General features: G+C 40.3%; 1 protein-coding gene across 8 annotated transcripts in view; it reads right to left on the reverse strand.

The window, feature by feature from the left end:
* MTUS1 (microtubule associated scaffold protein 1) overlaps positions 1-27,774 on the reverse strand; it is a 115,020-nt gene that overhangs the window by 26,717 nt on the left and 60,529 nt on the right. For 7 of the 8 annotated variants that reach the window (XM_080589579.1, XM_080589577.1, XM_080589578.1 and 4 more), the window contains one exon: positions 1,727-1,944. In XM_080589579.1, the coding sequence (XP_080445705.1) occupies positions 1,727-1,944 (218 nt within the window). Of the gene's footprint in view, positions 1-1,726; positions 1,945-23,688; positions 24,393-27,774 lie in introns of those variants that run through there. The other variant, XM_080589584.1, reaches the window with a different exon arrangement.

Consider the following 27,774-nt stretch of genomic DNA (forward strand, 5'->3'; position numbering starts at 1 on the left):
TTGAGAACTACATAGGAGCAATCCCTGAGACACACTTCCAAAAAACATATGCACAGCCAGTTGGGATTAAATTAGCTAGACCAAAATGCACGCTTCAGAAAGGAAGGAAAAAACAACCAAACAACACAAGACCACTCTTCAGTCTTCTCTAAAATACAGAAATCTTGAAGGATGTTTCCCCTAGCTACTCATCAGATTTCTGAGTACTGCTTACACCAACCATGGTCCTCTTCACTCCTACACTAAGTACAATAAGACATTGCCTCTTCACCTAGGACTTGTCTTATCCTGGGAAAGAAGAGAACATCAATACCTGAAACAACTGCAGGTACATCAACACATCAATTTTTAGCCGAGTTACAAGTGCTTAGACTTAACACTCCTGGATTACTTGTTTTATATAATTGATATGCCTTTATTAAATTTAATTAAATTAATAATTATATTTTATTTTTAATATTATTAAATTTTAATGATTTTATTTTATTGATTTTAATTTATATATTTGACTGATATTTTTTTCTTTCCACATGCAAAGTAATAATGTAAAGGTAGAAGCAGCAAAATTATTCTCCCCCATGAAGTTCTTCTCTCTTCCCTCCATCTTACACATTTTTTTATTTTTTTTTTTTCAAATAACCACCCCCATTATTCTCGAGGAAATAATGCCTAGACTATAAATACACTGTAAAACAGCCTGGAAGAAGTACATATGATAGGCTTCTTACTAAAATATCAGGTAAAGATACGCAGATTAAGTATTCCTTAAAAAAAAATAAAGTAAAAATTGCAATACAAAATATCTGAAGGAACCTGGGCCAAGACTTTTAATTATAAAAGTTACCAGAAATCTAGGTGCTTATTATAAAATATCACGAAGACTGAAAGGAAGTTTAGCAGTCCAAATTTCACAATTTTGTATTAGATGACAGGCACCCAAAAAGCTTGTACCAAATTGCTTCGAAGATCTTAAATTATATTAGAGAAAGATGTTCCAATCAAGAGTTTAAAAAACTAAAACAAACCAACCTCACAAAACTCAGTAAAAGCAACTGTTCTTTCTGAGTTGAACCAGACTTGGACTTAACGATAATGCAGTGTTTTTAGTTGAAAGGAGAGTGAACAGATATTATCCCAGCAGAAGAGAATGTTATGTTTCTGGCAGCATACTAAGACAACTCAGTGATTTTTATACATTGGATGAAATCACTACATATGGGAATGGCTAAAATACAACTGGTATCAATCTTGGAACATTAGCTATAAATACAAAATGAACTGCTAGTAAAGTCTGCATCAACTGTTGCAGCATAAATCCATAACTGCTATCCCCTAACTTGAGATTTCTTTTCTCTCAAAATCTTTCAAAGCAGACCAACATTCTGGTGCATTATCAAACTTATGAAGTCATTCCGTACGTCAAACAGACTAGGACAAGCAAACATTAACACATATCAGATGAACTCCACTAAATTTCAGGTGCATTATTATTATTATTATTATTATTTTTATTTTTTTTAATGAAAGCCAATAATTGTAAAGATACTACCAATAATGCAGGATTCAATAGCCAGTATCCTTCACTTCATTCTCAATTATTTGAAAGCTTATGTATCAGTGTATAATATATTCAGAAGCCATTGTTGAGAACAGTTCAACAAATTAAAGTCAGAATGGATTAGTTGCAAGACTTTTTTTTTTTTTTTTTTTTTTTTTTTTTTTTTACCTCAGACTGCAGGTGCTGGATCACAATTGTCAATGCTTCAAACTTCTGGTTGCTGCTTGACAGGAATTTCTTCAGCTGCAGAATGATTCCACTTTGGTTCTCACATTTTGTCTTGTACTGTGTCAACTCAGCTGTTTTTGTGCCAGGTGAATGCACATCTGTGGAGGTTTGTGTCTGTATGCACGAGCTTTTTGGACTCCGTTGCTTGCCCTTGTCAACTGGAACAAAAACACCAATTAGTTAATCTGTACTTTATGTCTAATGAAAACTTAAAGGCAGGTACAAAAGAAAATAGATCTAAACTCTTCCTGAAACACTAACTAGGAGAAAGGGTTGTTTCCATAGCACTGTGGATCAGACATCATCATCTGACAGGCTGGGCTCTAGAACCATATACAATGTTTCGCTCTTTGTCCTTACCTTTGTGTATTGTGGCTTACTTTTCAGCATATTCTACATACTGTGATTTGAATAAGTGTTTACACAAAATGCAAGATTTCTGTAATCCTAGCCATACACTGACTTGTTTCTACCTTAAGATGAGTCAACCACTTCCGTTTGCAACATGTATTTCATATTTTCTACACTCTAAGGTAGTACTGAATACAAAACCATTTTCCCCACATTTCCTTGATCTTTTCCTTCCTTCCTTTCAAAAAAAATTTACTGCAAAAACTCCACTCTACAGCTCAGGTTTGAGCTCCATTACCCAAAGGTCTTCCAACAAGTTTCTAGCATCAGCAATTTAGGTCACAAAGATGATACTTAAAAATGCTCTAAAATGTAGCATATTTCAAGTTTGCCCTGCTGCTCTTCACGGTCCAAGAATTACATAGCTCACTTAATATTCTCAGTTATGTTGCAACCTCAGTCCCTTCACAGTACACAATCGTGTGGTGCCAGAGGAAACCACATTACATAACCCAGCACTTGATTCGTAAACACCGCCGAGGTTACAGGTTTCTCTGCTGCCTTCAGACCAAAAAGGTACAGTACTGCAGTGCAGATAGGGCCAGTCTTTTGATCACACACAGAACAAGCAAACACTTTTGCAATAGAAGGCTGACGCAATACATAAATATCCCTTGGCATTTTAATGGAGACATCGGAGGAGATTACTTTGTACAGTGTCAACTTAACAAGATTTCTTCCAGATACAGTGATAAAACCTGAGAGATGAGATTCGGAGAAAAGAAAAACAAGAACATGTGGAAAAAACAGGGGACATATTAATGAACTAGAAGTAGCTGCTAATGAATCCCTTCTGAAGCCCAAACACCTGGTATGAAGGTTGTCAAGTGACTCTTGCATATCGCCAGCAGTGAAAGGCTCAATCACATAACTTAATAATATTAACAATAAACCTTTGACTCTCAGTTAATGTTAGTCTGACACATCAACTGCTGCATTAATACACCAGTCTTGCATAGACTTCGCTCGTTTTCAAAACATTTGAAAAAGTTTTCTGTTCAAAATACTGATGTCATTTGTGCCTCTTGCTGAGCAGCGTGTGAAGGGCCTCCTAAGAATATGAATTTTCCAAATAAATCCTCTCTAGGCAAGATTTTCTGTCCTCCCTTAGTTAGAGAAATGTCAGCATTATTCCTTTATAATGTTTGGACACCCTTGCATTATTGGAAATTTCACTGCACTCCTGCTCAGGAGATGCTGACTGTTACAGGGTGTATTTTCTATTAGAAACATACTGTCTTGCTGTTTAATAGTAGAGCTGTTAAAGGTATCAACATAACCCAAATCAAAAACTAAATTCTAATCAGTAGGGGAAACAGACCAAGCTTGGCTGCCAGTTCCAGGTATATTTTTACCACCATTTTACCTAATGGGGCCAGTTCTTTTCTCACAGTGCAGACATAACGTTGTTTCATTTACACCTCTATAAATGAAAGAGGGTTCAAATCTGAGAGCTGTCTTGTTAGATTCCCAACAATCTTCCAGCAAATACTTTTTGCAGCAAACACTGGTCACCTTCTGAAGGTTCTTAAAAAAAATAAAAAAAAATCACAAGAGGCAATAATCGAGGGGAGGAAAGGAAGAAAAACAGGGCAGTGACTAGAGAATAAAGGCATACATTCAGTCCTTCCCTGCCCAACTGGCTCATGTACTCCTACTCTCTCATTTATTCCAACTCCCTCCCTAAAAGCTTCCCTTACAATAAACACAGAATTGGAGCACTATTGCTGATTTAAGGGTACGGGATAAATTTACTAATAAAGATACTAATGTCAACACTTAATTCACTGTATGAAGTGACTAACATTATTTGTTAGGACCCCGACAGAGCATGAAAAGCTGCTTCCCATCTGTACGAAGGGTTGCAGACAATTTTTATTCAGGGAAAAAAATTACATCAGATACTGTTACATAGTGAAGTTATTTTGTTTAAATAAGTACCCTGATACAACAGCTAACCGCAAGTGACAATAGACTCCAACTATCCACTGTCTCCACAGCCTAGCTAGCCTTTATCAGTTTGCCAGTTTCACACCACTGCTTTTATTGTGGTGCCCAGACCACCAAGCCTCTTCAGAGAAGCTCCTTCAAACATTCATCCAAGCCAACCCTGGATACTGAACTAAAAAAAGCTGAACAAAAAAACGTGCACAAGAGAAATTCAGTGACATTCCTGTTAACAATTTTATCACAGGCATGTGCTTATGTACTTTGCAGAACCACTTTAGATGTTGAAAAGCATTTCTCTGCTAGCATCAACCCTCCGTAGCATGAACTGCCTCTACGGATTAACGCCAGCAGCACTCCAATGCTTATTTATGGCCTGTGTACCCCTGAGCAATGACAGATTGTTTCCAGATTTGTATAGAAGCCATACTATGATGTCAAAACAAAAGCCATAACTTCGTTAGAACAAAGGCATCAAGTCTAATTACTGATACAACACATCAACAATGGACTCTAAATTAAGGACAGTATCAGTCACCAGCCCAAGTCCTCCTCACTTCGCCATTTTTACTTGCCACCTTTACACAAGTCAGACTTGCAAAGTAAAACAAATTTTCCCCTTCAGTTAGCTTGTGGACTCTTCTCCAACAGTCTAGAAAACACAGTACCCAATCTATTTAAAATGCTCAATTTCTGAAGATTGTAAGTCACAGATTCTCAAGTATTACATGCAGCACAGCAACCCTACACAATCACCACATAGGGTCTTACCCTTTTTTTTAATCTATAAAAATAGCAGCAGCAGTTTTGTAAGGATTGAGCCTTCTGATCACTGAATCAGTCACAGAAGATTCAGTATCTTGCTGGCACAAAAAAAAAAAAGAATATCCTATGACCTTGGTAAAGGTCCAGGAACCCTCCCACTCCTTCTGAAGTCACTGCATGGACAGCAGCTGTAGAGAATTTTCTTTGGGAAGACTGTTAGGCCCATCCCAAGTTTTTCCATAATGAGAACCATTTCCCATACATAGTTTCTCTAGTTAGCAGGTAATCAGAAGCAAGAAATACAAAACCACTCATACATTGGGGTGCGTACCATACAGTTGTGTTTAGGAGCTTCAGCGTTGCACAGTACTTGGCACAGTACTTGAGCGGCTTGCCAGGTCCTGCTGGTTTCCTGAGCCTCTCTATCTTGCGCACTGCTGCTAAATTACCAGCTGAAACATCCAGCACCCACTTTTTGGTTGGCAGAGCCAAATCAAAGCCTTCCATTGCTTACCATGTACAAGGAAGGCCTGTGTAAGTGCGAGAGGTTCAATTTCTAAGAAAAAAAATATATTTCTTAAAAGCATTCCAAATAGCCAAAAGAAACCACATGACAAGCACAAGTCCCCACGCTATGATCACCATGGTCTTACCCCTAAGCACCATGTTTCCATGTTCCTCATCCAAACCATTAGCTTCCACGGGCTTCTGAAAATTCACATGCATCTTGTGTAAGCATCTCTCAAAGAAAAATCCATGCTCAATGTCTTCTCTTGTAGGAAGGTGCAGGCTGGTAAGAACTTTCTGCCTCTCTTCCATCTTCTGGAAAGCCTTGTCTACGCATGTCAAGTTGGTGCTCACTTCTTTGATCAGTAAGACCAGATCGGCCTGAGTATTTAATCGAGCTTCCATTTCTTCCCTTACTCGCTGGATTTCCTCGAGCACATTTCTTATATCCAAGTGACTGGACTTCACCTCTGCTTTCAGCTCCTCTTTCACCTGCTGTTGACTCCTCTGCAGTGCTAACACTGTTCTGATTTCCTTTTGAGATGTTTCCATGTCACGCTTCAGCTCCTTCTGCCCAGCCTCCATCGCCTCCTGACTAGCTCTAACGTCTGCCAGCAATGCCGCGAGGCACTCCATCCCGATCCCACGGGGGTCGCAGAACTTCTCCAGGGCCACAGCTTCCAAGCAGTCAGGACCACTTGTGAGCCAGCAGCAGATTTCTCAGATAGCCAGAGAGCTAGCACATAGCCCTCAGCATGGTCCTACGTCAGCTTACAGATTGCTTCAGTGAAGGTGCTAGGTAGAAGTCTAGTACTAGGTAAGGCAAAGGGACTAAATAAAATACTTCAATAAGCAGAGCTGTAGAGACAGAGCTCCCTCTCAAGAGTTAGCCCGAGTACTAATCGGTTTAATTGGCAGATTATGCCACACCTGAATTTTTTAAATCTTTGGCTGACATCACTGTACATGGGACGTCACCCAGAAAGCCACTCCCCACTGTCATTTGATCTGCGCATCAATAGAAAATGCCTGGGCATCAGTTACCAGGTTTGTTGCAACGCAGCCAAACGGTGCAAGAACACAGCAGCCCTACCTTTTCAACAAAGGCTCAAAAAGAATGTGAATTGCAACAGTTCGACAGTACTCAGGTATTTCAATCCTACATTCAAACAAGGGGGTTGTGTACCCATCCTTCTGCTAATGTCTGCAGCGAGACTTGATGCATAAATTGGTGAGTGCCGTGGCCATCGCTCCTCTCCCACTGAATACCCCCCCCCTCATTAGCACAGCTCATTACTACCAGGAATGCTCATTTAGCGATCTGTGGAAGCACCCAGATCCTGAGGAAATCCTCTAGTTCACAAACAACGAACACTTACAAAAGCAACATGGGAAAACTGACTAATGAGATGTTTCTGACAGGTTAAGGAGGCAGTCTTTTAGGTACCACCTCTGAGTGTTATTTTTTCTTTTTAAAAGCTAACACTTCTCAATTTTAAACACAGAACTCACCATAATTTTAGGCTCCATGTAAAAACAGGAAGACTAATGATGCCAGGTTGTTAAGTTGTTTTGTTACAAAGTGATTTAATTACTCAGTCATTGGATTCAGTTTGAAAAAATGACCAACCCAATATATATTCCCCTACAGGAAGCATCTGCGTCTGCCCTCAGACCGGTGACCTGACATTCAGAGTAAGGCCCAGCATTCAGAGCGGGTCTCACACAGGCTAAAGGTCAAGGCTTTTACACACACCTTCATGCTGTCATGCCTCCAGGACACTCTCTCTGAAGTGACGATCTCATGAACATCCCAGAGCAGAAGATCTACGCTATCCATAGAAAACTGCAATAATCCCATCAGCACAGTTTGGGGATGGGAAGCATTACAAACAACCCTGATTTTTGTGTGTGCACAGCTGCAAGATTTCTACCTCACCACAGTGCTGCTGAGCAGGGCCAAAGAACCGACCCAGCAAGTCCTGCTTGCACCGCAAGGTTACTCCTCGCTTTCCAGTTAGCCTCCCACACCAGCTCAGGCACACTCATGGGAAGGGGAAGGGATCGGAGACACATCCTCCACACACAGCCTGCAAATATTGCCCAACTGTCCCACTCTCACAGCCCCCTGGTGGACACAATACCAGGGGTAGAGCTTTTTTCTGAGCGTCTCACCTGCCAGAAGGCCAGACATGCACTCTTCTGGAACGTTTTCTATATTCAGGCAGTGGGACTTTCCCAGCGGAGCTACAGGCTGCAGGAATGCCTTCCTCCCCTCAGCACCCTGCCCCATTTCTAGCTGGATGGCTATCCTGAGAGCTCAGGTGCTATTGACCACGCATAGCCCTCACTGCAGACTGGACCACAGAATAGACTGCAGAAGCACAACCTGACCTTTGAATCCAGGTAACAAAATCCTTGATAAAATGGATCAGGCAGGTGAGAAGAGCCAGTTACAAGCACTTGGCAGTACTTCTTCATCCCTAGACCAATACCTGCAGTAACTCAGCTCAGCAGTATAACACTTTATTCCAGCCTTTACCAGACCTTAGCATTTCCAAAAAATCTCAATAATACAGGTGAAGAGTTGCGAAGACCTTGTCTGATGCTTACTGGCAGCTAATGAGAATCCAGCTGCATTAATATCCACTGCTTCAGTGATGATACAGGTGGAGAATGGGTTGCACTGTGTGAGAGGGAGGGTAATTCGTGAAAATTGCAAATTTAATCTTATCAATTGTACCTGACACTGATTTAAGTTGAAAATGAACAAAAAAAAAAAGACACCAGTCATAGTTTTGAAGTTAACAAGCTCACTAAACCATAGTAAGAACTATGGTGTATTACTTAACACTGTAAAATATATTTGAAACATTAAACAAAAACATTTACACAAAGCTTAACTGGGAATCATACAAAAAGTTCAACTACTTTGACCTTCAGGGTGACTGCATGCTCTGTACAGCCCCAACTGGGCTCAGACTTGACACAGCAATCAGATATTTTCACTTCCCAAACATGAGAGAAGAAGGTATACCAGACTTTCACTTTTCCAAGAGGTCTCTTTTCCACCTAATTGTAAGTGCTAACTGTACACTTGCTATTTTTTTTAGAACTACTGTAACAATAAAATTGAAGAAAAATCAGCAACTGGATCAAATTTCTCCAAGTATACCAAAAAACACTGAAGTAAACTTGAAGATCTACCTGTTTTTAGCAGAGGCTTAAGAACCAGATGTACACTGCATCTCTACTCCAGATGCTTACCCTTTCCCTCCCATAACAGAGCTGGTCCCATCAGATGCAGTGCTGCATGATCCATGGGCCTGATTCCGGGGTTTTTCCTTTGGGAGTTAACAGATCTCAGCCTAGCATCTGAATCACCCTTAGGTGAGTACATAACTTCACTTTGTTTGTTAGTCTTCATGCAGCTACCTCGGAAGCCTCAAAATAATCTCTGTAATTCTCCCCTCCCACAGTGCAGACAAGCTATTTAAGCAACAGAACAAAGACTGATTGATTTCACCACTTTGATTTTAACACGTTTGCCTAGTGACAAACTATGGCATTTCAGAGAGGGACACCTAATAACATCCCTACAAATAGAGAAGCTACTTGATTTAATCTGGAGCCGTGTGTATATTGTATTTGAGAGGAACTGAAAATTTGGCTAGCTGTAAGTTGCAATCCTAAATTCTTTCAGAACTCATGCTGTAGGCTATGAACCCAGAAAGTAGTTTCAGACAAACGTACAGGGAAAACGGTCCCCAAGAACGTAACTAAACCAGTGTCTGTGGATGGCTTGAAAGGCTGGGCTTGGGTGGAAGTCTCCCAGCCCTCCTTGCAGCTCCACAGCTTGGTCAACTCCAAAATTTTGCTTGCATTCAGCTTGGCAAATGGTGAAAGCTTTCCATGCCTCCCAGGGTCCAGCCTAGCGAGCGTACAAATACGGGCTGCTGAAGAAGTACTTTGCTTCTAAGCACTGCCTCAGGCCTGTCTACATAAAAATCAGTGCAGACAGCCCTCACTTGCTCTGTCCGCAGCCTTAGACAGCTGCATGCTTCCTAGAGCAGAACTGTAGTGCTCCCTTTCCTTTGCTCTTACTGCAACCTCTCGAACTTCTCTTCAAGGTCAGGCCCAAGCCTACGCCAAGGAACATCAGCTTAGGTTAGCTGCCATGAAATCCTTTTCAAATTGTTCTGAGCAAAACCAACAACAATGAGGCTGTTTGAAAGGTTGAACTGAACAAAATTTAACTGCAAGCAGGCAAAACCTGACATAGCTGCTTAACGAGATGCAGCGGGATTCAAACTTACACATCAGAAATGCCTCTGCCTTTCTTTGCAGAGGTACAAAGGTTCTTCAGCATTGATATATATGTCTGTGTAATGCTGGTACAGCACTGGGGGGAAAGTGCAGAACTACCATGTATTATTCGAGGCATTCAATCTGAAGCACTGTTTCCGAAGTCTGTACCTGTCCTTTCGTGCCAGCTCAGCCGCTGATGTATAGCATTATAGCATTAACTTCTAGCCTCAACACAGCATTCTAAATTTATTTCTTTTTGCTCCTCCCTTCCCAGCACGTAGTTGGATGTCCTTATTCACACGGCAATGAAAAGGAAAGAAGTCTCAGCTGTCTTCCTGCACTTCAAAGAGCTCTATGCCTATGTGATGTTTTAATTGCACGCTGAGCCCACGTGTCTCGCTGCACTGGCCACCTGGGGTCTCAGCTGGAGAGGAGCAGGTCTCTTTTGAAGCGGAGAGCATTAGCAGAGCATTAGCGTGTCAAACCATTAACATGTCAAACACTTCGCTGCCCGCTACAGCGCTGATTCTTAGGTAAGAGACCAAATGTCTCTTACAGACCACACCAGAGTCTCGCAGCCTACAGCTGTTACCTGGAAACTTGAATATCTGGCAGACAGCTCATTAGCATCCAGATTGTTGACACAACAAACCGAGCATGAAACAAGGGCTTCAGTTCATTACAGCACACTTTACACGGTAACATGGGTGAAAGAGGAAACCTGCAAATACACGCAACAGAGGAAAGACAGAGCAAACAGTTTTCCTGACCAAGCATTTGCGTGCCATCCACCAAAGGCCTAGAAACTCCACGCAGTCCTTAACTAATCCTGTGCAAAGGGTCATTTGCAGGCAGCTGTCAGCTTACTCCTTGCTAGGTAATCCAAAACATACTTCATTCTTTCAGGCTCCCAAGTGATAACCCAGTGCGTAGCGAACCCTCTGCCCTACACCATGCTGTAGGACTTTTTGCTGCTGGGCTAGGAGGATGCTTCTGTTGTCTTTTTGTGAGGGAGAGATGGTTCTCCCTGCAATGAGGAGGCAGTTACGAAACCAAAGCAAGCAAAATGCCAATGATGTGTAATACTGCACTAAAGTTCCTCAGTACATCATCTTTCCAGTTCCTACCCCCAATAAAGCAGACTCTCACCCATGACAGCCTTTGAACTGGGTCCCTGTATGCACTCGCCCATTAATATTAACCACCTGCCAAAGCCTCAGTATTTCCCAGCGCAAAACATGCCTTCCTTCACCCAAGGGATTAACACTGATGTGTCTTTTGTTCCTTAAGGTGTCACTAGTCATACAGAATATGGCTCTTGAGCTGTTTTAGGACATTGTCAAACGCACTAATGATTTCCTGCAACACAGTATTTCTCCCCCTAGAAGAAGCATGTTAATGACAGTTTAGTTTGCCAGTAATTTGGTATGATTTTTTTTAAACTATACAGATTAGGCATACAAAATCCCTATGTTGCATTAACTTTATTCACATTTCTGAAGATTAGCATTCATGTTTTAAAACCTATATCAATCTTACATTGAAATGTTTCAAGAAACTGGATTATGACAGTTGTAAAGATACCCAAACTGAAACTAAGTAGATGTATTATCTTCTAAATTGCTGGTGGATTCCCAAATAAAAGCACAAAGGAGAGTATTATCTCACTCGTTATCTTACTTATTATCATCTTATTATTATCTTACTATTATCTTACTCTTATTATCTTACTGCAACTTCTTGATCAACAAGCCTGTTTTTTTTTTTTAAAGAGCAAGCTTTGAAGTGAAGTCCAGCAATAAAGATTCTCTAGAACTGTGCCTTACGTTGTATTAGTATTACATTTCTTTCACTTCCTCAGTAGCTGTTTCTTATCCAGTCTTCATGACAACACATTCAGTATTGGGTGAGATGATGTCAAATGGCCGTGCATTTTGTCAGCCCTACTAGTGGTGCTTTGACAAAGTCAGTGAAGATGGAAGGAAATAAATAATAGAAAAAATACTCTAAAAATACCAGTGTTGTGCCTTTAACAGTTTTTACCTTATTAAGCACAGATCCATCTTATAGAAGCATTATTTGACTTTCGAAAAGAATCATTTTTTTTATATTGTGTCTTAAAATTGCATGTGTAATATATTTAGTCACCAAGCTTACTGGAACTGCAACACCTAGAACTGAAAGTTTTTCATCTAGCTAGTGTGTATCAAGCATAAACATAAACTATACATCAAATACAAAAATAAAGATATCAATAAGTTAACCATACATACAGAGATGACTGCAAATGAAATACATTTGAAGCGATATGCAACGTATAGAAGGCAACTCTAACACACATCAGTTAGACTATCAGTAGATCAAGCTTTTTTTTTTTTTATTTAAATAGCCAAGAGCGATATTGATGCTTGATATTTTAGCTTGTTCTGAATTAGGACAAAATCCAGCACAAGCTAGTTAAGCATATGGGGGGGGGGGGGGGGGGGGGGGGAATAAAAATCAAAACAATGCCTAAAGCCTAGAGCATATGTATTCTGACCTGAAAGAGAGTGGCTGTATGTACACTGATAAATCAAGCCTTGATGCACATTAAAAATGCAGGGAGTCATCCATTTTTAAGCACGAAGATGACAACATGATGGAAAGCAATTGCATGAAGATGTGGTACTGTATGCTGCAGCCTTGGTCAATGAGGACCAAGTTAAAGCTTGTCAAATCTCTCTCAATTATCCTTGTTTTAGGCGTGTGTATTTTGCTAAAACCAGTTCTTCATACACACCCCACAGGCAACCTTAAATCACTGAATTCTCCAGTTTTTGAAGCAAAGAAAAGAAAGCACTACATTTAGGAGCTAACAATTATGTTTATGTATGGAGTTTACATTTTAGTAAGTTTCTTTTTTAGGTGTTGCTCTAGGTAGGCAAAAAGACATTTGAAGGAGTCCTCTTTTTTCTGCATACCTTCCTATAGCTGCAGTTGTGCTTTGTCATCCTTGAAATGCACAGCTGCCCAGAGAGCCAAGCAAAGGGAAGACTGGTGTTCACACTCTGCTCCCGTTTCCTCTCCACCACCTTCACTCTCCATTTCTACTTCTTGTACAGGACGTTGGTCCTTGTTGTCTGGTGCCCTCTACTGTTTCGCCATAGATATGTATTTTTGACCTTCATGCTTCGGTTTGTGTCTGCAAAGTCAGGCCCCAGAGTCAACTGGAACAAGGAATCCTGCCATGGTTAGTTTGCACCATCTGCAAATCCTTCCCAGACCCCACTAATTGCCTCCCCAGTACAAATCCCAATCCCTTTTCCCCAGCTCTGCATCCTTCTTGAATACGTTCAGGGCTGCCAACTGGCCTGCTTGCAGACATTAAGGTAACTTCACATCTGGGAAAAGACTTTCAGAGGGTGGGGTCACGGAAAGAAGCCCTGCTATACATACATGCACGCAAGTACGTGTGTGTAGGAAACCCTCACACAATACCAGAGAGAAAAATGACAAGTCCACCCTTTTTGTGGCTCCAAGTTCTCACACATGCCAGGGAGTGAAAGGGCTGAAACAGCCAGAAAGGAAGGAGCTATCTGAGTTTCAATGCCTGTACTCATTCCTTCCCTAATGCTTTAGTCCAGCCCTTTGTAGACTGTGATGCTCAGCATCACAAGTGTAGGACTGGAAAAAAACTTCAGAAACCATTTACATCATTCCTTGCAGAAGCAAAGTAATAACTACTGAGACATAAAAAGCACTTTGCCAGACTTCAACTGTCTCAAGTCTCACCATAGCACAGTCCCCTGCATGCTTTTCATGGTACCTTCTCTTCCAGCTCAAACCTGATGTGACCTCACCTAGATTAGATCCCTGCTTATAATTGCCTTCGCATCACATTTTTTCATGCAGACACTAACAGGCTAGCAGGGAAGTTTTTTCTTCCGTTCTCACATACGTACAGTAGTCTGCTATGTGCTGAGAAGCCAGACATGTAGACAGCTTAATTATTTTTTTCAAATAATTTTTAAAATGATTCCATCCCCAAGGGCTATCAAGCATTGTAAGCATGCTCAGGATAAACACATGAAGTAACTGGGAGAGACACTATTACTTACAAATTCAAGTAAGAGAAACTAACAGACTCAATTTTTGACATCAAATTTACTCTAGATCCGTCAAACTTAGCTTTTAAAACCTAGGGGCATTTGAGCCAATTTTAGTAAGAACTTCAATGAAATCCCAAACTCAGTTCTCACGGCTTTTAGAATTAAGCCCTTAAATATGAAAGGTACTTTCTCCTTACATACTCTAGAGCTCTACTTTGTTGCCATAAATGCAAACAAAACAAAAAACCCTGCAATGAATTTGGAACCTAAAATGAATTAAACTTGAATCAGTGGCAGGCACAACTGAAGCTGCAGTTCTTCCTTCACACCAGCATATGATTAGTTAACCAACAGAACATTTATCAGCTCATCTTAATGTTTGATCCAAGAATTTGCTACTTCACTAATTTTTCTGAACTGCTTGAAGTCTTTCAGTCCCCATCAGGCTCAGTAACTTGCAGGGAAAGATAATCTTTCCTTGAAAAGGACTGTACAGAAGAGACCTGTAAAATACATTTTCACCACAAGACAGACATATTAATATGCAACATCATTTCTTGGACAGTATCTGCAGTTATCTGGGATGGAGAGAGAGGACTTTTGTCGTTGTTTGAACTCAGAAGCTATTTATTCAATCACACTAGTATGAACTGATGTTATATGACTGTAACAAATGTCACTGGATTTGAGCATGGCACTGAAATGCTGCCTAAAGGATATTATAGAAGAAAAAGTAGGACAGGCAACGGGAATTTAAAGAGACCCCAGAGTGTTAGTTATATTTCGTATTCTTGTCTTCATGCCAAGATTGCTTCTGAACATATCCAGCAATAGCTTCCTGTGTTTGTGAAACTCTACATTCATTTAAAGACAAATACATCCAAGATTACACTCAAATTCACTAATGTTGTTCTTTAAAAAGCTAAGTGATAGCAGTTCTGACCATATAGAAAGCACTACAATGAGTGCTACACTGTCTGTAGTCGTATTTTACCTACCAAAAGATGACCAGTGTTCAATTTTAATATTTTTCTTATGAAATAGATGAGCACAGTTCACAGCTTCAAACTGTAAAATAGCTAGCATCCAGATTCTCATTCTGGAATATGCAGATTCATCTTTTAGAGAAGTCACTAATATTTGAGTATAAAAACAGAGTATAAAACAACTCAGAGATCAAGCTAGAACATGAGTTCTGCCCATAAATTAAAAAAAAAATCAGTGCTGATATAAGCATGATCAAGCTCCTAGGCTAAAAATGAAATGTAAGAAAAAAGAAAAAAGAAAAATAAAGTTTACAGTAGCTGTTGGACTTCACAAATCCCTTCAAGAATCAATCTTTGAGCTCTTAGGAGCCGGACAGAAAATGCTGCGCTAACATTTTTAACATTGTTCCCTACAGCATCACCTAATGACCTTGTTTCAAGCAGTATCTGGGTTGGTTTTAATCACAGCCCAGAACCAGCAGCCCAGCACACTGCTCCTCCCCGGCTTCATTGACTTCATTTGATGAGCTCAGGTTCAGTGCTAAATTAGGTGTTTTCCCATAAACCAAGAAAACCCACGTGAGTAGTTACTGGGCAAAAAGTAGATCAAAATGATAGTACAGATTAACAACAGAATAAAGATATACATTTATCATATTACAGAGGACTGCCCTGGTAAGTCTAAAAGATCACATAAGGGAAGGTACGTTATACTTGGTCAGTATCTATACTGTTACACTTATCAACATGATTAACATGAAGTGACAGCTCTGCAGAAAGAAGGAAAATTTAAGCAGGCATCAAAATCAGACATAAGCTCACAACTTTAGAAGACTGTCTTTTAAGAGGCGGTGGCAGCAGCATAGCATGCCTTAATGAATACCAGCATAGCTAAACACAGCTAAAATTAACCTTGAAAAAGTACTTTAAAGCTACCCTACTGATAAAACTCAATTTGCTGGTCAACAGAATAAGGCAGCATCTCAAAAGAACCACTCCAGATAAAATCATCCATGTGAATTCAAGCTTCTGTGCCTCAGTGAAAGCACAAGGCACAATACAGCATGCCAATTTCCACAGCCCAGCTCTAACGTGCTGCTCAGAGTCCTCTTCTCAAAAGACACACAAAAAATGCACTTATACAATTAGAAGCAGTCACCATGTCACAGTTAAGGAACTATTTCTGTATTTCCTGTTATGATAAACAGTTTTCCTGTTATTAAGCAACAAACATTGCTCCCCGGGGACATGCCTAGAACACTGCACACCATTGTCTCGGCCTGCTGAATCGGGCCTGAAGGCAAGCCGGTGGAGCCCATGCAAAGTCCTGCCAAGGGGAAACAAACCAGAACAGGGCAGCACCCAGAGCTTTTGTTAACCACAAGACATCCATCCCCACCCTTCCAGAGACATGCGGCCCTTTCACTCCTGGCTGCACAGGCCTGGGAGTCAAGGGGCTTTTCGTCCCAGTGGCTCCTAACCAGGCCGCACAACTGAAGACCGCTGCGGCAAAGGCTGCCTGGCAGGCACCAGTGCCCTCATCACGAGGTGCTTGCCCTGCCTGGTGCGGGCCCATATAGTAACTCCTGTAGAGGAGGTTGGAAATAGTCATGCATCGTTCTCCACAGCTGATGTTCCCCCAGGTCTCTTCTCCTTGAGCTAACAAACCACTATGAAGGCAGCAGACTTCCATTTTGTATAGCTGGGTGGGGACAGGGGAAACACAACAGAAACTTTCTTGAGAAGCCGATACCGCCGATAACAGTGGTGTTCTCCAGGGAATATTTGCAACACACTGCAAAGACTAGAACTCCTACGTAAGATTAACCCTTTAATTAAGATCCCTGACTACAAACATCCCTACTTATGCCACTAACAAATACAGCAAAAAGAACATTCACTGCACTTTCCATACGCATCTCAACTTCCTTGACCTACCTCATAGCCAAGATGTCCTTCCCAGGACACAGGACTTTTTTTTTCCCCTCCAAAAGTGACAAGACTTCTTAGTTTGATAAGTTGGTAGAGCAGGAGGTGTTTTGTGCAGTACTATTTGCAGAAAGAATTAAGCCTTGATTTTATACTGGTTACACAAGTAGCACGTGTTTACGGCTAAAAAAAGCAGTCTCCAAGCCTGCTGTTTTATTTGGAGCAGAACAATTTGAAACTGTCGTTTTAAGTTCAGTCCTCTTATTCTCCTGCTGGAAGCATTTCCTATATTCCTGTTTTACTAGTTATTTTTGAAAAAATATAGCACAATCTATTTTTGTAATAAGTATTAACATTCCTTTTTTAATAATTTAAGTGTTTCTGATGTTAGCAACATTCACAAGCAGACAAAAATGAAGGTCACTGAAATATCTGAGAGCCTAAAAAACTGTACTAAAGAAGCAAAGCTGAAGTCAACTCATTAATAAATATTATTTGTAATACTTTCCAGACTTTTCTACTGAAGGATTTCAAGCTCTCTTTAAGAAAATGATGAGCTTTCAGTTAAAGAATTCCCCCACAGATGTCCCCAGCTGTCCTGTTTCCTGCCTAAGCAGAAGTATTTCCATAACATCACATACAAAATGTTCACACAAGCATCTTGAGAAAAAAAACTTTACTTCCTATACATCTAAGTAGCATATCACCATGCGAAGAAGTAGCAAAAGCAATTTTAACCAAGAACTGAACACAGGTTTATTAGCTCCTTTGCCACAACTACTAGACATCAGTTAACACCAATGGAAGGTTCATAAATAGCAGCTGTGAAGAACGATCTCAGCCAGATACAAGCCAGGTTATTTGAGGTAGGCTATTTCTACATTTGAGTATGTTGGCAGTTAAATCAAACAGGATTTATTTTTTTAAGGAGTATTTAAAGCCATAAGTTATACTCCTGACACGGTTGTTTTTCAGAAGATCAAATACTAGTTTCTTTCCAAGACAGAGAATAGAAATAACACTTCCATGCCAAGGAAAAAGTAACGGGGAAGAGCACAATTTGTGAAGACCATTGGAAAGGTACTGGAGATCCCGCTGAGTACAATCTAAATCACCAAGTAAGAATTCTGCAGCACTGGTTTACCGTGTTATTATGATAAAAACAATTGCTGTAACAAACCTCCTCTTAAAAATAAGATTTAATTCAATCAAATTTTTTGCCTTCAACACAACCCTATTGAACTACAAACAGCAGAAATATCAAGAGGTGAGCAAATAGAGGTACAGGTGAACTCAGCTGCAAGTTAACCAGCTCGACTGATACAGCCTTCACCAAATTTTGTTCTGAGGGAAGGCAAGCCACGAGAGAATGTCTTCTTGAGAATGGCTTTCCAAACAAGTTAATTTGGGTACAATAGTTAGTGAAACCATCAAGAGCTGTTCGAACTCCACCACTTTCCTCATTAGCATCAAATCTAACCACCACGGACCTAGTACTTTCCTATGCACAGTGACATTCAGTGATGAGATTTATTTTTTAAAGCAATAAAAACCTTGGAGAAAAACTTCATTATGTGACACTAAACTAACAACCAATCTATAAACAGAAATTAACAACTCTTGCCATGAATTACAATGAGAGTGGTCTCAGTTTATTCAGTACTGCCTCCACAGTACTTAACATCAATTGATCAAATGTGATTTTAAGATGCAAGAAACCTTTTTCCGTCCACCATCCCTTTCTATATCAGTTTTCTATGCCTACAAAGGAAGAAGAGTACTGCAAAAACAATGAAACAACTGGTTACAATACTCAAAACACTGCATTCTAGCACAGAAGCTTCATGGTATCATTTTCCTCAAAAAGCCATTGCTCAAATCAAATGAACTGTACTAAGACAGAAAGGCTTTAGCTGTCTCAATGTTATAAGCCATTTCTACTATAGTAACAGATTCATTTGCATAAGCTGCACAAACTGGTAGAGGCAGAATCTAGAAGGTTAAGTCTAGTTTTACTGCACTTGAAAACCCCCAAAGAAATCTAAAAGCTATTAAAGTGCTGGTTGTTTTTTTCAGTGTAATTGTAGCTGCCTGTCACTTCAAAACCCCAACCCACTTCACAGCAATAGAAGTTACAGCCAGACCACTTTCACCTATTAGACATATCAAGTGGGAATAAATTTAGCATATGCAATAATATTAGCACGGATAATTTGCTAGGTCTTTTGTGTTTACTTTCCAATTAACTGTTCTTCTGTGAAGTTGAGCTTGAAGCATTAACTCTACTTATCTCACGTTGACAAATACATGAGGCATTCTTCACAGGTAATTAATCTGTGTAAGTGAAGGAATAATAAAACCCAACATCACTCACTATAGCGTAGGACCAGAATGCAAAAGCTGCCGTGCATCTGCTTTTCACAGTACTCTGCTTCCTCCCAAGTTTTTCTGAGCATAGCTCCTCATTTGCATCCACTTTAATGCTTTATTAAAATACATACGCAGTTTAAGTGTTGTCATCACATAAATTACTGCTTTGACTCTTGTTTGTTTTTTCTTGGTAGGGTGGTTAGTTTTTGTTTGTTTGTTTGTTTTTTGCTATCCAGAGTTCATTGGAGAACTAGTGTTATCTTCATTTTATACCCGTCACAAACATAGGACATGGATGAAACTTGTGTAGACTAAATGTTACAAACAAACAAAAAAGCTCCACTACTTGAAAAAGAACCTCCATTTAGCTATCATTTACATACTTACTGAAGCCATGACCTATTAAGATTGAAATCAAGCATGCCAGGCAGCTCATTTCGTACCTAGTCCTGAAAGGATGAAGTCAGGAGCTAAGAGTCTCACAGACTTCAAGAGGAACATGATTAAATCTAAACTCCCCATGATTAATAGTTTCCAGCTATTCAACTTCTTTTGCTCAGAACAGACAAGCCGTTTTTACTTCTGAACTATATTTTTCCTTGGTAGGAAACACAAACATTTAACTTACTCATCCTGTACCAAATATCTCTAGTAGACTTTCAGATTTAAAACACTTAGTAAGGTTGAGTGTGTTGGGTGTCTTCCTACAGTTCCATAGGAATCTGTGATGTTGGACAATAATCATTCCTTTAGCTATCCTTAGGAAAAAAACGTCATGGTATACGAACAGCTAAGCAACTCATGACACCTGAGGCTTTCAAAATCCTCAAGATTTTGTTCGTTTCCTTTAAGAGCACTGCTTTGCAACACACAATTTCATACAGTCGTCAGCGTTATCTGAAGCAGGACGAAGGGAAGAAATTGTATTGGAAATTGATGTTATCTGCTCAAATGAATAGGTCTGTGATGTATGCTTGTTGCAAGCACGGGGAAAAGGAAATTTTTTAAACTGACATTGCTGTAATGACATCAGGTGTCTTTAGAGACGCTTCTTATTCCCAAGGTAATAAGAGAGTAAACAAGGTTTAGTAAGCAGTGAAAGCCACCAGAGGGATAAGAATGCTAAGTACAGCTTGCTTAAGGGAAGAAGAAATCTAGCACCATCAAGGGCTTGGTGAAAACATTGAGACAAAAATTTACCACAAAAGCAACAGTACAGCTCATTATACAATCTATGAAAAAACTCTGGGAACAAAAGGCATGAGAGCTTTGATCTCCATTTGCAAAACTGGTTCCTTGTGCAGAATTTTATCTTCATGCAAAAGGAAATGTAAATAACTCAGAATGAATATTTTGAATCATTCGTATAGGAACGTCTTTCTCTGGCAGTTTTTACAGAATCATGCAGAGATGATTTACTCTGTCACACCACTGACGCGTGAAAAGCATAAAAAACACTTTAGTCACTCTTTGGTAAAAAAAATCCTTAATGGTTTAATAAAGGAAGCAAATTTTATATTTCATCACTGAAAGATTAGATCATATTTAACATATTTATGCAGTTGTGTTGAATTTTTTGTTGCAGTTGCTTGTAAAACTTACTTGTAGAAAGTAGCAGGATGAGTACATTAAGTATTTTCTGAAGTGTTTCAATGTTTTTTTTTTCCTGAAGAGGATGTTTGTTATAGATCGGTAACAATGCAGGTATACTATACTTCCAGAAGCTGAGGAAGTGACACTATTTGATGTCTGCCTGTATTTAAAGGGAGAAGAGACCCCTGGATATAAAGACCCTGAAGCAATGTAGAGCACACAATGATGGAAGTTAGATACAACATGGCAGCAATCTGGAGAATCTTGATATACACCAAGTTTTACAGCAAATTTCCTCCAGATTTATTCTTTTCCTAAAAAATAAACTGATTTTATTTGATTGCAATGCTTACAAGATATTTGAATTTCTCCAGTCACTCTGACAACTCCATATGGACAAGATGTAAGCAGTTCAAACATTCTTCATCGCAAGGATCTGTTCCACGATACATGCAATGACTAATTTAGACTAACTTAACACCAGTGTAAACTGTATTTCCAGCCATAACCACATACCATGAAGAAACTGTAGCAAGCTGTTGCAAAACATCCTCAAATCAGAATGGAAACTCACAAGATCCATTCTTTTCCTCTTAATAGTGTTTTACATCCTAAATTCACAAAACTATTCCTCTATAGTCAGCCAGAATATAGCGGAAGAATCCAACTTGACCTATGCTCTAGACCACTTGAAAACTCTACATTTGAGCAATTGTCATAACTATCTCAAGACAGTCATACAAGGCAGTCTATGCTACTATGAAAGGAAGCAGTGGATTAAATCCATGATAATGCTCATTAACAGTGCAATCTACACCGAAACTGTAATTGAATGATGCTTACATAACACCTTTTCCCATACATATTCACATTCATGCATGAACCCTGAAATTCCTTTTTTCAATTACTCTGCCTTATTTGTTCACACAGTCCCTATATATTCTATTTCTCATCACTTACGTGACCTGAGAAAGAAGCCACATGTCATTTTAATCCAATTAAACCACTACAAGCAAAGATACTCAAACCTATGTTGCAGAAAGCAAATATGGCTCCTCCTGCCATCAGCCTTTCAGACTCGTGATATACATTGTCGTTGCCTGATCAGCTCTTACGTTGTTGAGTTTTATGAACCAGAAATAATCACAATCAAGCTTCAATGCATTCAATGTTTTTAAAAACACAGCTTATTTATACATACTTGCATTTTCCACTATGGAATATGACCTGGTTTTCAGATGCCCTACTTTTTTCGTTATGTTCAGCACTTGCTAACCGCTGGGCAGCTTTCTGCAAGATACAAGGACAGTAAAGCAGAAGGGGAGACCAAGTGAAAATTTCTCTGAACTTCCAGTTCTATACCTTTAGTGTGCATTATGCAAAAGCTAGAGAGAACAAGCAGAAGGTCTGTTCAGCGCTTCTTAATTAAGAAAGTGCTGCTTAACTGGAACACAGCTATCAATCTAGTTTGCATGCTGCATCTAACAGAGGCATCCTGCAGGCAGTTCTTACTTTCACATCCACTCAAATGAAAGAAAAAACAAACGGATTCTTGTCACTATAAAATTACCTTAATACATGCCTCGATACTTTTTTTTTTTTTTTACGATGATACCAAACTTCAGTAGTAGTTAATGAACATACAGAACATTGAACATTATTTCCCCATTTCTCTTTTAGTATTTCTATTCCTGGAATATGTGCTACCTGAAAATTTCATATTGTTAACAACATCAGTGATGTAGGTATGCACAAAGACTCCCTCATGTAAGAAGTTTTAGCATCAAGGTATTCTAATTGCAGCTTAAAAGCCATGCAAGCAAGCTGCAAACAGAAGCCTATATTATATTTGGATAATCAACCTGTATTATGCTCATAATTGAATTTATCATCCAGGAGGAACTCAGAAACTGAATTTACTTTAGCAGGGATAAGTAATGACAGGGCAAATGGTTTAGGTTGTTATGTGAAATGCCAGGACAGGAAGGAAAGGTGACTCCAAAACTCCTCTTGGAGTTGAACTCCAAAGAAGTACTAGCCAGAAATGGCGGTGTTCAAGAAAGGAAGGAAATGCCTGAGAAGAAGAGCTTGTGCAAAACTAGTTTATGTAGCTGCTTGCTCCTCCCTAAGAAAAATGCAAGAAAACGACAAATAGTGCAGTGGAGAAAAAGACTTGTGTAATATGCAGACTGCCATTGTTTTCTCCGATATCATCCACCTTAGCAAAAAAAGAAAAATCACCACCCTCCATCAAAACAGCATGTATTCCCTGGAACAAAGATCAGCATCCGTAATTATGTTCCCAATCCATGCATTTTCTTTACCTGTCGCTTAAAACAAAAATCAGGTCATATGGAGCTGAGGTGTGGTTTTTTTTTTGTTTTTTTTTTTTTGGAACATGCACACACTTTTCTTGAATGTCTCTAAAACACCTGAAAGAAAACTTCAGACTTTTTAGGTTTCTATCAACACAAGTGAGCAAGAAAGTTTGCTTGTCATACTTGCAGATAAGATGTTTAATGGGAGAAGTCTGACAACAGATTTCTACATTCAAGTATTCAACTATTTCTCACAGACAGACAGAGAGCCACATCGTGACAGCCTGTACTCATTTCCCACCTCCCACCACACCTCTGATTCACGATATAGAAAAGACAGAGCTCCCAGCAGATAATCTTTAAAATGATTAGATACATATTTAATGGCACAGACTTCCTGATTCTATTTTTGGACCTGTAGGAGGAAAAAAATTCCAATTTGCATTTCATAAACAGAATACCCATCTTACCAACGAACAGCTCTGCACAGATGCACGGACACGCAGAAAGCTCACGCTTTCCAGTTACACAGACTATAAAACTATGCTTGTAAGTCAGACTTCTATATGTAATTCTAAAACTTCTATGCCCAGGACTGTTTTTATTTGCTAAAAATAAAGTGCTGCTGAAGTAAACAAGATATCACCCAATGCATGCTCTGTCATGTTAAAAATACAAACCTGTATGAAATATAACCGTGCTTTTCTTATAGCCAGAAGGTAGACGAATGTTTCGGAGCAACCCCTTTGCTGTCAGTCGTACACGCATGTTGGATAAGGAAAATTTCGGGGACCATAACATGTCTTCAGTGCAATTAGAAGATAAGCAAGCAAGAAACAGCCTCCATGTAGTGTAACATACTATGTTTTTAAATCACCGCTGGCAGAAGTCAAGTGATTCTTGCTAAAGAAAACAACCTTGAAGAAATAATCAGATCTCCATTCCTTTGCCCTTATTCCTTATGCACAGATGAGCACAATCAGAAAAAGCAGATATCCACAGCGTAAGTGCTGCTGGCAGCTTCTCCCCGCCAGATGTTGTAGAAACAAAGCTTGTCCTCAGACTAAAATCGACTTAGTGATTTGAAAAACCCACAGCCTCTGAATTACATCACAGTGTTCACGCTTAATCTGCTATGGGACTCTGTGGGACTGGGAGCTACAGCAGGAGAAAAGGGAGGAGGAGGAGGAGAAAGAGGAGGAGGAGGAGGAAGTGGGTGGTCTCCCAAGCTGAATATATCATCCAGTGTCACAGACCATGTAATTGTTCTTTAGAGACTAGCAAGGAGATTACTTGAATATTCCCAGAGGCATTTGTCAGCTCTCTTTTCTCCTTAGCAAGGATCACTTCAGGCTGCATTTTTCAGACAATTTCTTGCAATTGACAGAAATGTATCAAAACAGATTTTAATCATCAAACATTTTCTACCAGAGTTTCTTTTGGCATTAAATATGTCAACATTTAAAGCCTTAACAAACCAACAAACATCCATTCTGTGAGAACGATCCCGTATTTGAGATCTGCTTAATAAAAATACTATTTAGCTTGGCAGCTCAGCACTGCAGATGCTTCAATTCATTGGGAGAGGAGCAAGCAAGCAGGCATCAATTTCATATCGAAACAGATTGCTGCCAGCTGGAGTTTGAATGCACCCAAACACTGTAGCAAACAAGCAGCATTACAGGAATTCCTTAAAAATAAATGCTGTCTCCATATTTAACTAGCCCTCAAAAATATGTCTGTCCGTGTCCCCCGCCCCCCCCAATTTATTGAGCTCAAAGTTTTGCATACAGCTTGGTCCCACTAGCAAAAAAAAAAAAAACAACAAACAAGCAAAACTAGAAATAGAGGAAAGGAATCCCTGTTTTACACAGATTAGAAAACATGACGTTTTTCACCTGCGACCATGACCTATACATACAGGCTGCTAAGGCACCACAGACTTGCACTGTCCACTTTCCTGTGTGTAAGGATGAGAAACATTTCCGCCTTGGCACGCCACGGGAGCAGGGACCACCTGAGCCAATCCAGGATACAAGGCAGCAACAGCTCATACCTCCTTCTCAGGTTCCTTGGAGGCTCTGCTGAAGAACTGCCCTCCACAGCCTTTATATGTTTTAGGTGTTTTTCCTTTGTTTAAGAGACAACAAAATCAGCTACTTTCTCACTGATGCCCCACTTCTACCATTTCACAAAACCACAGCTAATGTGCTCTAGCATCTAGTCTTCTGATAGCTCTTCTAGTTCCAGAAGCCATTACACCAACTTGTTCTGAAGCACGTATCACCCAAAGCAAGTATTATCACGCTGACAGGTCTCATCCCAGTGGTACCTTACCTGTCCTCTCCTTAACACAGCCCTATTACATTTTAATAACATGTCTTACTTGCTCAAGATGCAGAACATTTTAAATTATCCAGTGTTTATTTACCGCACCAGCTAGAACTAAAAATAGCATTTTGCTGTTTTATTCTGGTCTCCAGGTATCTCTGACATCGCCCAAGCCAGGGCAGTGGCAGTAGAGCAGCTCACTGTAAGCACACCAGAAGAGCTGCAGCCCTGCAAAGACAGTCAGACCTGTTAAACCAACCTCCACAGCACGCTGCAGGAGAATACTGCTGAATGTTTTATGACCATGTACCAAAATATTTATTTCCAGGCATGGTAATGCACCACCCGCTTTGAAGTACTATGACACATCTCCAGTCTGCACTGAACCATTCAAAATAAGTACAAAGACAGTAAATTAGCTTTTTTGTTCAGTTCCCAGGGCAGCCTCTGCAAACAGCAGGGCATGCATGACATTACTGCTGTAAAATCTTCACGGATTCCTTGAGTCTGAAGAGCTTTGGCACTAACAGTGTGTGTTGATCTATCTTTGCCACGGCCAGAAATTCTAGACTCTTTCCTAATCCAGCAGCACCACCAAAGGAGCTGATGATCCTTCCCATGCTGGAAGATTATCGGCTCCAACGTTTGGAAATGGCGCTCAGCGGTGAGCCAGAAGGCTCCTTACAACACATTACAGTCACCTTGTGTATTCACCACAGTTCATCAGCCCTCCTCTGCAAATATGAGATCGCTGTTGCCAAATCCTCCCTTGAAGGATCTTGAGATTTTGGCTTGGCCTACAGCCAGCCTTCCACCAGCAGCCAACACCCGGCCCCACCAGGTTTTCCTCATCTCCCAGGGCACCTGGAGGAACTCCCTTCTGCTCTCCTCCTACCCACCACAGCTCCCCTGGTGAGAGACTGCTCCGTGAAGCAAATATTCTCTCCCCATCTGGATTCAACGCTTTCTTCACAGAGACAGAAACAGTCTAATCGGGTTCAAAAAGAAAAAAAAAATCCATCAAAAAATCAAAACCCCACCTCTCCCAGTCCTTGTTAACAGCACCTGGGAAAACATGCCCAAGAACTCCTCCTCGGCCTGTAAAACCACAGAGGCTGAAGTACCCCAGTGAGACCCTAACTTCCTTCCTAGGCACCGGAGCTAAGACAAAAGGACCTCTAGAGGGCAACTATGATGTAATGAACCAGTTCAAAGACAGAGGAAGGAATGAATCACAAGACAAAATATGAGCAAATAAAAGCTCTACATGGACATAAAAGCTCTTGTAGCAGAGACCAAAATGCCTCCTACAGAGAGACACAAATAATACTTTCACTGCCTCCTCTTCCCCAGCTTTGAGTAGAAACAGGCCATGAAGAAATAGATACATCAGTGCTTTTTTGTTTTATTGAAAAAAAACAAAACAACACACAAACAAAAAGACCCTTCTTAGCTGAGGAAAACACTTTTTTAGGCTCCAGAAATCCTGTTAAATCCCACAAACCTAAAACAAGCCTGCTTTATCCAGTAGGAAGACCTGACAGCATTAATAAAGGGCAACAGAAGCATGTCAGGCTCATCTAGCATCCAACCTTCAGAGAGCTCTGACAGGCGGCAAGAGGACTGCCCATCCCTATGTGAATAGCTCCTAGGAGAGGCTGAAACTCAAAAAGGTTCCTACAACGCAGTATTTTCAGGGCTCTGTGTTATCCCACCAAAACCTGCACAGAGGAGAGTGTGCATCCGTCAATGTTGTTTCCTCAGCTCAGGGAAACAGCACCTCCAAGTCTGTATCTGTGCTCCTCCAACCATCCCGTGCTTGGTGCCAGCACGGTACAGAGCCAGGAATATGCTCCATGGGATCCAGCACAGCACGCCAGGAACACACACTGTCTGCATTTCATACATAATACGGGGAGAGGTCTTTTTCTGTCTTGACATCAGATAAGGGTGATGGAAAATAACACTGGAAAATAGCTGAATAAAATAGGAAGTGCTACACAGCACAGATAGAGGAGAAAAGGACTGACATTTCATTTACTAGCACTTCACTGCTGTCTTCCTTCCCTGGGCAAAACAGACAAAGGACTCTGTGCCACTACAATCACATAATTCACTCTGGGTTGCTAAAGGCATTAATACCTGATGACATGGTCAGATTGATGGTTGGGCTAGACCTATTTTAATCCCGGCAGATTTAGTACATCTGCCACTCCCTGTGGAAGCTAGCAATGTGACAAAGAAGGAGCAAAGGACACAAGTATCTGTAGGCTCTTTAATTCAGCCTTGTGATGCCAAGTTTCCGGTATCTGGACGTGTTTCTGCTGCCTCTGTTCCTCTTTCCACATTCAACAACCAGTAAGAAAGCCATCAGAGCAGGGAAAGTCTAAATCAGAGGCTAGACCTTTAGACCCAAGATGCCCTGGCAGAAGACA

Source organism: Anser brachyrhynchus, assembly GCF_964034855.1.
Source record: "Anser brachyrhynchus genome assembly, chromosome: 4".
Lineage (NCBI taxonomy): Eukaryota > Metazoa > Chordata > Aves > Anseriformes > Anatidae > Anser > Anser brachyrhynchus.